Source organism: Miscanthus floridulus, chromosome 16 (genome assembly GCF_019320115.1).
Source record: "Miscanthus floridulus cultivar M001 chromosome 16, ASM1932011v1, whole genome shotgun sequence".
In the NCBI taxonomy this organism is placed as follows: Eukaryota; Viridiplantae; Streptophyta; class Magnoliopsida; order Poales; family Poaceae; genus Miscanthus; species Miscanthus floridulus.
The window spans coordinates 7,275,553-7,287,574 of record NC_089595.1 but is presented as its reverse complement, the minus strand read 5'-3'; the positions used below and the strand labels follow the sequence as shown (position 1 = coordinate 7,287,574).

Genomic DNA, 12,022 nt, shown 5'->3' with positions numbered 1-12,022 from the left:
CCTTTCATCGCTAAAACGGCTATAACTCTTAGCTCCGAAGTCCAATTTCGATGATATTGGATATTTTGGAAATCTTACTCAGAGGGCTACACATCCCACTTGCATATTTGATCCAAAGCATAATGGATAAATGCAGAATTCCAATCCATGAACCATCCTATAGTTCAGAGTACACCGAAAAACCTTTTTCTCTTGTCCAAGTTTATCCAATTCAACCCCAACAACTTCTACTTTGCAAATGTGCCAACACCACCAAGTATACACCACCATGTGCAAGTGTGTTAACATTTCACAAACATTTTTTCAAAGGATTGGTCACTCAATTCATCACGCCACTCGATCCTAGTAACGATGCAAAGTTAGATCACTCGAGTGGCACTAGATGACCGATATGCAAACAAGTTTGCCCCTCTTGATAGTACGGCCATCTATCCTAAACCTAGTCATAAACTTCTCTACACACCTATGACTAGTGAAATGAAATGACCTACAAATATACCTTTGCCTTGCGCATTCCATTCCATCTCCTTTGATATTGATGCAACACATGCACCAACCTTGATCAACAATTGATATGATACACTTCATATCATCACATGACCATATTGGTTCATTGATCTTGACCTTAATGGCTTTTCACCGTTGCCTCGGTCCATCGGTGCCAAGTCCTCGACTTGCCCTTCACTCTTGCAACCGGTCTATCAAGCCAAGCCTTGTCTTGATCTTCTCCACCTTAGTCACATGAGTCCATATCATGTCTCATATGCAGTGAGTTCCTTCATCACATGTGTGAGCCTTGCAACATATCCAAGCCATTTCTACCTCCATGGCATGTGTTGCTCACACAAGTGTTCCTATGGACTAATCACCTATGTATTTCACTTAAACACATATTGGTCCACCTAGGTTGTCACTCAATTACCAAAACCAAACAAGGACCTATCAGCCATGGCTAAGGTTGAGCACCTTGGGGATGTGTTGCCCTTGTGTGTGCTTAACTTTGAGCCCTCTAACTCATTTGTGATCGATATGATTCATCTCCGATAGTGAGTGTGCGATTCCTAGTGCATTGCACTGCGAGGTTGCATCGAGTGGCACTAGGAGATCGAGTTGCAAGCCGGTGGTGCTTGTTACTCTTGGAGGTTGCCACCACCTAGATGGCTTGGTGGCGTGTCTCCGTCGTGAAGCCCGCAAGAAGCTTGTGCGGTGCTCCGGAGAAGTGATTGTGAGGGGTTTTGTGCTCGCCCCGCGGGAGCCGCGAAGAGAAACTCTATAGTAGAGCGAGATGCGAAGGACGACAAGTGGTTCGGCCGTGTCAAAGTGCTAGAGGTTGTGGTAAGCACTCCACGTGGGAGAGTGTGATTTGCAGGTCACCACTAGCAAGAGGACCGGCGGCAACCTTGGAGCTTGTCTCAATAGGGATTAAGTGGTTGGCAAACCACCAAACCTCAGGATAAAAATCACCGTGTCAATATTGTTCATCCCGTTGGTTTGCAATCTCCATACACAAGCTTGTATTTATTCATTGATTTATATTGTGCTAGTGTTGTTGGTCTTGTAACCAGTTTAGCTTGAGTTGCTTGCTAGTTGCCTTCTTTGCTTCTGTAGCTTAGAACTAGCTCCCTTGCGTAACTAGTTGGCTTGAGTAGCCTTGCTAGTTACATTGCCTAGCTTGTGTAGCTAAGTAATTTGAGCTCTCTAATTTGACTTGTGTAGCCTTATTTTTGAGCATTGCTAGTGAGCTTACGCTTTGTGCTTTAGCATGCTAGCATGTGTAGGAGCTCCCCGGTTGTTTGAGTACTAGTTGCATAGGTTTATGTGACCTTGCTAACTAAAATTGTTTAGATGAGCTCTAGCCAGCCCAACACCTTAATTAGTTTCTTAAATTAGGATCTTTGTAAGGTGCTTGAGAATATAGACAGAGGGGGTATAGTCTTGGCTAGGCAATAGTTTTAATTTCCCATTTGTTTCGATTAGCCATCGTAATTAATTTTTAGAAAGGACTATTCACCCACCCTCTAATCCTCCATCTCGACCCTACAGCGGTCGAGGATGATGGTGACACATGTTGAGATCGTGGAGGAGGCGTAGCGAATACGCTTTTCCAGGGGGTTTGGTTGTTTGGGCCTCAAAACCATCGACGGATGGTTTTCCATGTTTGGGCCTCAAAACCCAGTTGGAGATCGGGATGGTTTTGGAGATGGCACGTGACGTCATCACGAAGCTTGCGTCGAGGTGAAGCAAAGGCATGAAGAGTTTGTGGCCGTCGGATGCACTGATCTCAAGTTGGACCATTTTGCCCCTGGGTTAAGTAGTCTAGCCAAAATCTCTAAGGGCTTGTTTGGAATATGTAATAGCTTTATAAATACTCTCAGCCATCTCTCCATCTCTCAATTAATGTCTTAAGATCTAGTTTTCTAGACTAGTTTCCCTAAGTCTGTCTATTGAGATCAGCAGTGTAGAGGATGATACTCTGTTGTGTAATCTTTCCTCTATAAAGAATCAGACCTAGTTGACCTTCAGAAATAAATAAATCATTCTTCGAAAGATCTAAATCTGAGTTCTTGCAGTGTTGGTTTTGAGTTTTCCTTCTTCGGCTCCCTTCCCTTCTTCATTTCTTTAGATTTTGTGTTCTGGCACTTTTGGAGATGGTTTGAGGTGTTGGATTCGTGCAAGGACCTAAGATGAACTAATCTGCCAAAGGAACTGTCCAGATTCATCTCGAGCACAAAGATCCACCTTTGGGAAGGATTTCTAGGAAAAAAACCGTTCTGGACTTTGCTTTTGGGATCGTTTGAGTTTGTTTGAGTTCTGAGCGTTAATGCTCTGAAGATATCCTCTCAACACCCCTAAGAACCCCCTGCAAAGTTTTAGATCGACCGGAGTTGATTTGAACCCTCAGCGAATTTTTCTTGAAAAATTCAGCAGCAGCTCGCGCATACCACACTGTCTAGTGTTAATATCGGACTGGTCTGGTCTCCAAACTTTGGAATTTTGATCTAAAATTTGGTGGGTTGCTTCCTCCAGGTGTTGAGAGGCTACGGTTAAAATTTCATAATTTTTGGACACCGTTTGATAGGGTTTTCACCTTTTATCTCAAAGTGACGCGTGCTGTCAGGTTCGTACCGGACAGGTCCGATATGCACACTGGACCGGTCCGATTTGAACTGTAAAATCAGGATTTTCGCTAATTCTTGCTCGATTTGCTTCCTCACCTTCTTCATTGCATTCTCTGAGGCTTCTTGAGTGCATCTGGTCACCTGTTGGCCTGAGTGAGCTCATTTTGGAGAATTTTGGTTTACGAGCACTTTGGGGTTGATTTGAGACAGTGGCTAAGTTTCTCGCATGAGCGGAGAAATTTTATTTGGCTCCAATTCACCCCATCTGGTCGACTACTCGGTCCTTCATCTTTTCTAAGGCGCTGTAAATCTTGATTTACGCATGCGTTGCAACGGAGGGGGACTGTTTGCCCACCTCCGAAAATCATTTTTGGCGATGTGCACAAACTGTGACTGTAGTAGTGTTTTGTTCCATTTCTTCACTAGTCATTGAGCCAGTGCACTTCTTTTTCTTGCATCCCTGGGATCTTTTATAAATTGTCTAACATATCTTTAATATATATGTTCGTCCTAGGCTTGTGTTGTCATATTAATCGCTGAAACTAAAAGATATAATCATGGGCACATGATCCTTATAACTTTCTCCATCAATATAATGACATAAACTTAGCTTCAATAGTTGACAAAGTAACTATATGCTACAAGTTTTCCCTCTAGGTAACACAAGAACCAAAAAAGCTAAAACACATAGCCGATGAGTGTCTCTCGTCAAGATCCAAAGCACAAACAAAATCAGAATAACCAACAACTTGACCAGAATTTTCTTTCTTTTGTGTCTTAGCTTGAGGATACCTTAAGATCCATTGTACTGCTTTCCAATGTTATTTTCCTGACTTTTATATTAAACGACTCACAACACTAACTACAGATGCAAAAAAATAGGAGACATCAAACTGTCAGCAACACACATAGAGAGGGGATGGGGGGTGGGAGAGTTGTTGGTCTTCTGCCTAGCTGGTAGGTTGGGCTAGGGGCCCAGGATGCAAGGAAGCAGGAGGGGCACAGTGGAAGGTGGGCTCAAGCACTAGTGTTATTAGTGTGATTGTAACTTTAAACCTACCTTTATGTTGGTTATCTTAGGATTATGTTATTAGTGTGTTAAATTTGTATTGTGTTTCTCTTTCGTATGCCGTTATCCATATAGTTGTGTTGGTTCAAAAGAACATCTGTGGTGCCAACTTGTGTGCAGAGGCACGCCCAATCACTAGTGTCTCAAGATCATTTTTTAGCATGCGTGGGAGCACTAGAAAATAAATGAAGAAAGAATACTTACAAGAACTTTTTTTTTTTGCCTATGCACGTTTTAATTAAATGAAAAAAAATACAACACATGATCTTAGTAAAACTAGACTTACCAAGACCGCGATCCTTGCATACGAAATTCAACGCTGCTATTCGTAAAAGAGAGATAAGTCAACATCGTTGACTATTTGGAGCTGCATTTCTTGGGCAGGAAGATAAATGTTAATAAAGAATAGAAAAGAAATCTCATTGATAATTGATTTTTGACTATAAGCTACCAAGTGGATCATACACCCTCCAACCCCCATTAAAAAAGGGTGTATCTCACTTTCTGAGGAGTAACCAATGTATAAATATATATAAAAACATCAATATTTATGATAATGAATAAATATTATTAGGTTAATCATGTAATTTATTTTTATAGTAAATTTGTTTATATTAGAGATATAAATATTACTACTATTTTTTATAAATCTAAAAGAATTAAAATCAATTGGCTTTTTCAAAAAGCGAGATGTGTGTGCACCGCTCTTTTTGGACGGAGGAGAGTACCAACATGACAGTGACAACATGATTAAAAATCAGAGTAGATGTACCCGAAACTGTAAACTAAACTTGACACGCTCCGAGCGTTCAGTCGTCTCCATGACCACAGGCAGCTTCCACGAAACCTGTTGCTGGGAGTTGATGATCACCTCCATAAAGTGATCACCTCCACGGCGAGAACGAAGGCGATCTAGACGAAGCCCCAGCTGGCAGCAAGCAAGGCATATGGCGGGCGGCATCGTGAAGGTGTACGGCTCGGCGGTGTCACCGTACGTGGCGACGGTGCTGGTGTGCCTGGAGGAGGCCGGCGCCGCGTACGAGCTCATCCCCGTCGACATGGCGGCGCGCGAGAACAAGGCGCCGCACCACCTCGCCCGTAACGTACGTACACCGAAACGGAATCATCTCTCTCGCTCATCAAATCATCACCTTTCAAATCTATTTGTTCATCCTCTCTAGCAAATCATATGCAATCCATCTCGCAGCCGTTCGGCAAGATCCCTGCCTTCCAGGACGGAGAACTCATGCTATTTGGTACTCTCCCTCCTCTGTCCACGAGAAATGCAATTCTACATTTAAACCAAGTCAATTTTTTTTAAAACAAATTTGAATTTGAATAAATTTATATAAAGTAGTATATGTACATTTAAACCTAGAACTATTTTGTCTTTTTGCTAGAATCACGTGCGATTTCAAGGCACGTGCTCCGAAAGTACAAGAGCGGCGGCGGCGGCGGCGACCTGCTGAGGGAAGGCGACCCCGAGGCGGCCGCCATGGTGGACGTATGGCTGGAGGTGGAGGCGCACCAGTACGAACCAGCCATTGTGGAGATCGTGCGGCACTGCGTGATCCTGCCGATGATCGGCGCCGGCGGCGCGCGCGACCAGCGCGTGGTCGACGAGAGCGCCGGGAAGCTGCGGGCGGTGCTGGCGGCGTACGAGGCGCGGCTGCGCGAGCACGAGTACCTGGCCGGCGGGGACGCCGGCGTCAGCCTCGCCGACCTTGCGCACTTCGGGTTCACGCACTACCTCATGGCCACCGAGTACGCCGCACTGGTGGAGGAGCGCCCCGCCGTCAGCGCGTGGTGGCGGAGGATCGCGGCTAGGCCGGCGGCCAGGAAGGTCGCCGCGCTCATGTCGTGGCCACCACCGCCTAATTGAGCCCGTGTATGACCGACAAGTGGGCCCATATTTTCAGACACAAATCATTGTAAACCGGACACTTGTTCGGCCTCTCCCTGTTTCATGCAAACTCCTCGCCGTCTTATTTCTTCTCCGTGCAAATTCATCCATTTCTCTCTTAATCTTAATACAAGATTGCAACTTTGACAAGAAAACAAACAAATCAAAGCAACTCAGAGAATAAGGATAGATGAAGAAGGCACCATCCTCTCCTCTGGCCATCGTCACCATGGCGGTGGTGGCCGTCGCGTGGGCCTCCTCCACCGGCCTACGCGCGGCGGAGGCGACAATCGAGAGCACGTGCGCGGCGGCCGCGGCGCGGGACCGGCGCGTGGACACGCTGTTCTGCGCGCAGCAGTTTCTGACGTACCACGGCGCGGCGGAGGCGGACCTGTGGGGGCTGGCGCGGACGGCGGCGCTGATCGGCGTCAGCCTCGGCGACGACGCCGTGTTCGACGTCCACGAGGGCACGATCCATGACCCGCCGGCCGGCGGCGCCATGGGGAAGGCGGCCATGGGCGAGTGCGCGCAGGCCTACGACGCCGTGGGCATGGCCTTCGCCGAGGCCGCCGACGAGCTCGGCGCGCGGCTGTTCGAGCGCGCCCAGGAGAGGTTCGACCGCGTGGCGCCGCTCGTGCGCCGGTGTGACGCCGCGCTCGCGGTGGCCGGTGCCAGGACGCCGCCCGTGCTAGCGAGGTATGGTGCCAACTGCCAGCAGATGGCCGTCATCGGTGCCGCCATCACCAACCTCATCAAGTGATCCAACACCTCCCGTGTCCGTGGCTCTGTACCTTTTCTAGTAGCTGCTAGTTTTGCTTCTCTTGACTAGTTAGAACTTAGAAGTCGATTATTAACGCATTGCTCTTTTGGAACCTGAATAAAGAAAGGGTGCATGTCCATCGATTTTCACCCATAAATATTTGTCCATATACCATGTCGATTGAGCTTGTTTGGCTGCTTGTAGAAACAATTGCAGCTTGCTGTTTGTACAGTGATTTTGTGAGAGACATGACAGCTGCTGTTGCTGCAAAAAAACGGCTACGGCAACTTATGCAGAAAACAGGAGAAGACAGAAACATATGGGGGCATATATATACCATATCATCATTGCACCAATGCAATGGAATTTCATTCAAAATGACTTTTTTTCTCTTTGTTCGTTCGGCAAGTCTCTTGCCAACTTTTTGCAACGGAGATTTACAATTTTGTGGACCATCACCGCCCCAGATCCTTTTTCTTTCTGAAATTGTGTGGTGCGGGCATCCGACGCCGCACGTCCTGTGTCTGCGCGCTACCAGCCTGGCCTGCTCCCCTCTACCTTCCTTCACAGGTTTTCCAAAAAAACAGCAGCATTTCCCAACTCGCATAGCCATCGCGGTGTTCCCCATCGCTCGCCTGCTGCTCGCCTTCTCCAGCGCGGTTGCCGCTAGCTGCGGCCTTCTCCAGCGCGGGGGCGCCTCGCCGTTGTCGCCTTCCTCTGCGGGTGCCGTTCGCCGGGGGCGCCGCTGCTCGCCAGGGGCTGCGCAGCCCCACCATTCCACTGCCATCCTCCTTCACCGTGACCTAGCGTCGGATCTCGATGTGCAGTGCTCCGCCCGTCCGTATGACAGGTTTTGCTAAAAGCGCATGTTGCAAGCGTATGTTTCGAGTATTTCAGATATTTTAGATGTATGTTACAAGTGTTTTGTATGAATGTTGCAAAGTAAATCGGGATGTTGCATATCTTGCAATGGTTGTACACGTTTGTTGTAAACTTCTGTTCCCAATGTTTCATCTATTTTTCAGACGTATTTTGCAATTGCAAGTGTGTTTATCTAGATGTTGTATATGTTTCACACATATGTTGAAAGTATTTTATCTGGATGTTGCCTATGTTTTTAGGTGTTTTTGCAAGTGCTTCAGACACATGTCTTAAGTGTTTCACCTGTCTCCAGACGTATGTTGCAAGTATTGCGTCTGGATGTTTCAAAAGTAGATCAGGTGTCCCACCTGCTGCAGCCACCTGTTCCTGCTGAGGCGCCGCCGTGGGTCACCGTGCGGGTGCCTGAGGCAAGCAGACGCCTCCGCGGCGCGCATCTGCAGACGGGGTGAGGCGGGCACGCTCCTGTCTGTTTCGGCGCTGCGGGGTTACCGGGACCGGCAGGGCGCGCTTCTGTTACGTGAAGACGGGACTGGAGGGGACGCAATGGATGCGCTCGAACGGGAGGAGTGTCCGAAGACCTCGTGCGGCTAGACGTCCGGACGCTGGCCCTTTCATTTTTCTTTTGATTACCTCTAACAACATCCAGCACAACGTCATTTTGTACCTACGACGGCAGTGGTGGGGTGTGAGTTGAATTGTCTACGGCGTGTGCTGATGTCCTATTCCAGTTCGTGTTTGTTGGTTGTTTTCGTTTTTATTGGTTTGTTTGCTTCAGTTGTGTTGTCGCTGGACCCTTTGACGTCTTCGTGTTTCGTTGTATTATTATTCAGTTTGAATTTCTTCTTTTAATATAACCGATAGCTCTTCGTTTCCTTGCGGACATATTTTTTACAAGAAAATGAACAGATTGAACTCATTCTGACACAAGACACAACACAAGAAGCCCCATTCGCTTGGGCTTATTTGGCTGTCTGAAAGTACCGTTGGTTGATTTGCAGCCTGTTCATTTGGTCGTATTTAGCTTATAAGATATGGCTTATCAACCAACGATCACGCTAAACCCGTTAATAGTATTTTCAGTCATGGCTTATAAGCCAAACCAGCCTAAATGAACAGGGCGTTGATGTGAGAGAAAAATATTATTCGTTGGCTAAAAAAATACGACTTATAAGCTAAACAAGTTCAAGTGAACATGATAGTCCATGAAAAGTCATCCCGCTTTAACACACACGTTAGTTGCAGAGCGTCAACATTGCGGACTTGAAGTTCATGTTCGCTAAAGTACAAAATTATCCCGGATTAGGTACCTAGGATGTTGTGTTAGGTAATTAACGAGATAAAGTGCGCTCCTTGGATGCATCCACGCACAATCAGAATGCAGCACAGCCATGCAAAGAGGTGCAGGGACGAAGCCAGAAAAAAATTAGGAGCGGCTGAATAAAAGAATAGAGATTTTTTTTTTATTTTCTCTTAACTTTAGCCCCTCCTACCTAATATATATATATATGCATAAAATTTTAAGGGGGCCTTAGGGGGCCTCTACGTGCCTAGGATCGATAGGGAGGGCTAGAGCCCCCCCCCCCCCCCACCCAGCCTCACCGCTGCCTCCGTCGCTGACGAGGTGGCGCCCGCCGCCGCGCGTTTCATTCTAGTCAGTTATTGAGCGACGACGACGGCACAGAATCAGAAGCCCATGCCGTCCATGAACCCGTCGTCGTACGCCGCGTCCACCTCAGCATCGGCGATCATGCCCTGTTCGCTTGGGCTTGTTTAGCTGATAAGCCATGGCTGAGAGTACTGTTGGCTAATTTGGTGAGAGAGAAAAATATTGTTCGTTGGCTGAAAAAGTACGGCTTATAAGCCAAACAAGCCAAGCGAACAGGGTGCATGTCGCTGATCATCAACCCGCCGAGGAGCCCGAGCCCGAGCCCCGCCGTCGTGCCCATCCCTGCTCCGCCGCCTGATCTCCCGGCCGGTGTGACGCCGTGACCCCGTACCTGTACGGCGTGGCATCGTAGTCGTACGCCACCGTAGGGAGCACGACCGTACGGCTGGTGGTACGGCGGGTACTTGTCGACGAAATTTGGTCGGCAGTCTACCGAGGAGTATACCTACGGTAGTAGATGAATCAGTGGAGGTGCCGTGATACGAACCAGATGGTAACAGAGACACAATACTCATGTGGAGCTTGGACATGCACCTGGTATTGAACAAGGCTTGCTTTATTTGTGCAGGTCCAAAACGAGCACCTTCATCGTAAGGTTCGTCATCACCTATGAAGTTCTTAGTTTGGTTATGTGTACACATATTTGAATGTTCTCGGTGGGAGCATGCTAGTTAGCATCAAGTCATGTTTTCACTGTGTTTTGACTTTTGAATTGAATGGCTTGACAACATTATATTCTATTAGGACTTATACAAGGACGGCGGGAGTATATGCACAGCTCGTTTTAAAAAAATCCCATTAAGGGGGAACCCCTCCTGTTTTATGCAGAAAAAAAGCAAGGCTCATATTGCTCATGAAGTACCAGCGCCTGAGGGTGTCTACCCATCGTCCCCTTCCTCGTACATCAACCTTGGGGGAATCGACGGAGTCATCCATCTGCGTATTTTCGTAGCTAAGACAATTACTCTGTTATATATAGTACAATCTTATAGCCTGAGTATTTTATCTATATGTGCACGAGCAAGCTCCCACCGAGAGTAACACAACCACATCAGATAGGCCACCTAGGCGCCAGGCTAGGCAAGGGCGGAGCAAGTTGCGCACCTATAAATAGTTTATCACCGAGTTGGATCCGGTCAGAGAACCCGTGGTGCCATTTGGTGTCATGGCGCCTTACAAGACAGCCATCGGGGTGTTAGTGAAGGACAACATACCCATAAAATACAGGTACCGGAAACAACTAAGCAGCGAATGGGCGGTTCCATCCAATCTGAAGAATCTTTGCTGGGAGAAGCCGAAGGACCTGTTTGTTTTTCGTGATGGGTTTGATGAAGAGGTGGTAAAGGATCGGTGAAAGCTCTAGTTTGGTTTTGGTTAATTGATGAAACCCTAAGTGCTAACCTAGTTTATCAAGATGATTATGAGATAGGTAGCACTACTCCGAGTGATGAAGCAATGGCGAAGATCATGACAATGGTGATGGTCAAATGCTTAAACTTGGAAAAGAAGAAAGAGAAAAACAAAAGGCTCAAGGCAAAGGTATAAAATGTAGGAGCCATTTTGTTTTAGTGATCAAGACACTTAGTGAGTGTGATCACATTTAAGATAGATAGCCGTACTATTAAGAGGAGTGAAACTCGTATCGAAATGCGGTTATCAAAGTGCCACTAGATGCTCTAACTCATTGCATATGCATTTAGGATCTAGTGGAGTGCTAACACCCTTAAAAATGTTTGTGAAAATATGCTAACACTTGTGCACAAGGTGATACACTTGGTGGTGTTGGCACATCTACAAAGGGGGTGGTGTTTGCAGGGTTGAGATGGGTCGAGATGGGTATTCGGCGCTTTCGAGAAAATGAAATGCCTATTTTCTATTGCGCCGGATGCAAATTCTTGTGGTTGGCACATTGGATCAAGGGTGAAGAAGTTAGAAGTGAAAATGAGTTGATCGCGAAGACGTTGGCGTCGGTCAACTGACCGGACGCTGGTTTCTACGTCCGGTCAAACTGACGGGTCTGCACAGTACCGAGGGTATTGCACCGGACGCTGGTCTGTGTCCGGTCAAGGTGGACCGGACGCGTCCGGTCGAAAAAATATGCCTCGGGAGCTTACTGGAAACGACCGGACGCTGGGGCTTCAGCGTCCGGTCAGCTTCGTAGCCGTTGAAATCTGACGAATAGCGTTTGAAGCTGGTGACGCGTGGCGTCCATCGGGCGACCGGACGCTGAGGGACAGCGTCCGGTCAGTATGACCGGAGCGTCCGGTCAGAGCGCGTTTTGCCCAGTGAAGGGGTATAACGGCTCTATTTGATTGGGGCTCTATTTATAGCCCCATGGCCGGCTCAAGGGTGCACTTTTGCACATTTTCATTGACATAACAACCTTGTGAGCTTAGCCAAAGTCCTCCCACTCATCTCCATCATTGATCCATCATCTTTGTGAGATTGGGAGAGAATCCAAGTGCATTGCTTGAGTGATTGCATATAGTGGCACTTGGTATTCGTGTTGCGCTGCGGATTTCGCTTGTTTCTCTTGGTGGTTGCCACCACCTAGACGGTTGGAGCAGCGGTGGAGGATCGGCACGAGTTGGTGATTGTTCGTGGCCATCTCCGATGATTGTGA

At 47.4% G+C, this 12,022-nt stretch overlaps 2 protein-coding genes across 2 annotated transcripts; both read left to right on the top strand.

The window, feature by feature from the left end:
* Positions 1-5,033: 5,033 nt before the first annotated feature.
* Positions 5,034-6,183, top strand: LOC136513793 (probable glutathione S-transferase GSTF1). Its single transcript, XM_066507763.1, has 3 exons — positions 5,034-5,291; positions 5,396-5,444; positions 5,589-6,183. Exons 1-3 carry the CDS (start codon positions 5,136-5,138, stop codon positions 6,068-6,070), a joined length of 687 nt encoding a protein of 228 aa, XP_066363860.1. The 5' UTR covers positions 5,034-5,135; the 3' UTR covers positions 6,071-6,183.
* Positions 6,132-6,995, top strand: LOC136513794 (pectinesterase inhibitor 8-like). Its single transcript, XM_066507765.1, has one exon. The coding sequence runs from the start codon at positions 6,282-6,284 to the stop codon at positions 6,849-6,851; it is 570 nt and encodes a 189-aa protein (XP_066363862.1). The 5' UTR covers positions 6,132-6,281; the 3' UTR covers positions 6,852-6,995.
* Positions 6,996-12,022: the final 5,027 nt, after the last annotated feature.

What these genes read in the sequence shown, in the direction of transcription:
- LOC136513793 (XM_066507763.1), top strand. Translation starts at nt 5,136, where the DNA reads ATGGCGGGCGGCATCGTGAAGGTGTACGGCTCGGCGGTGTCACCGTAC. An exon ending in CGCACCACCTCGCCCGTAAC is followed by an intron (nt 5,292 to 5,395) that starts GTACGTACACCG and finishes TCCATCTCGCAG; the next exon opens with CCGTTCGGCAAGATCCCTGC. An exon ending in CGGAGAACTCATGCTATTTG is followed by an intron (nt 5,445 to 5,588) that starts GTACTCTCCCTC and finishes TCTTTTTGCTAG; the next exon opens with AATCACGTGCGATTTCAAGG.
- LOC136513794 (XM_066507765.1), top strand. Translation starts at nt 6,282, where the DNA reads ATGAAGAAGGCACCATCCTCTCCTCTGGCCATCGTCACCATGGCGGTG.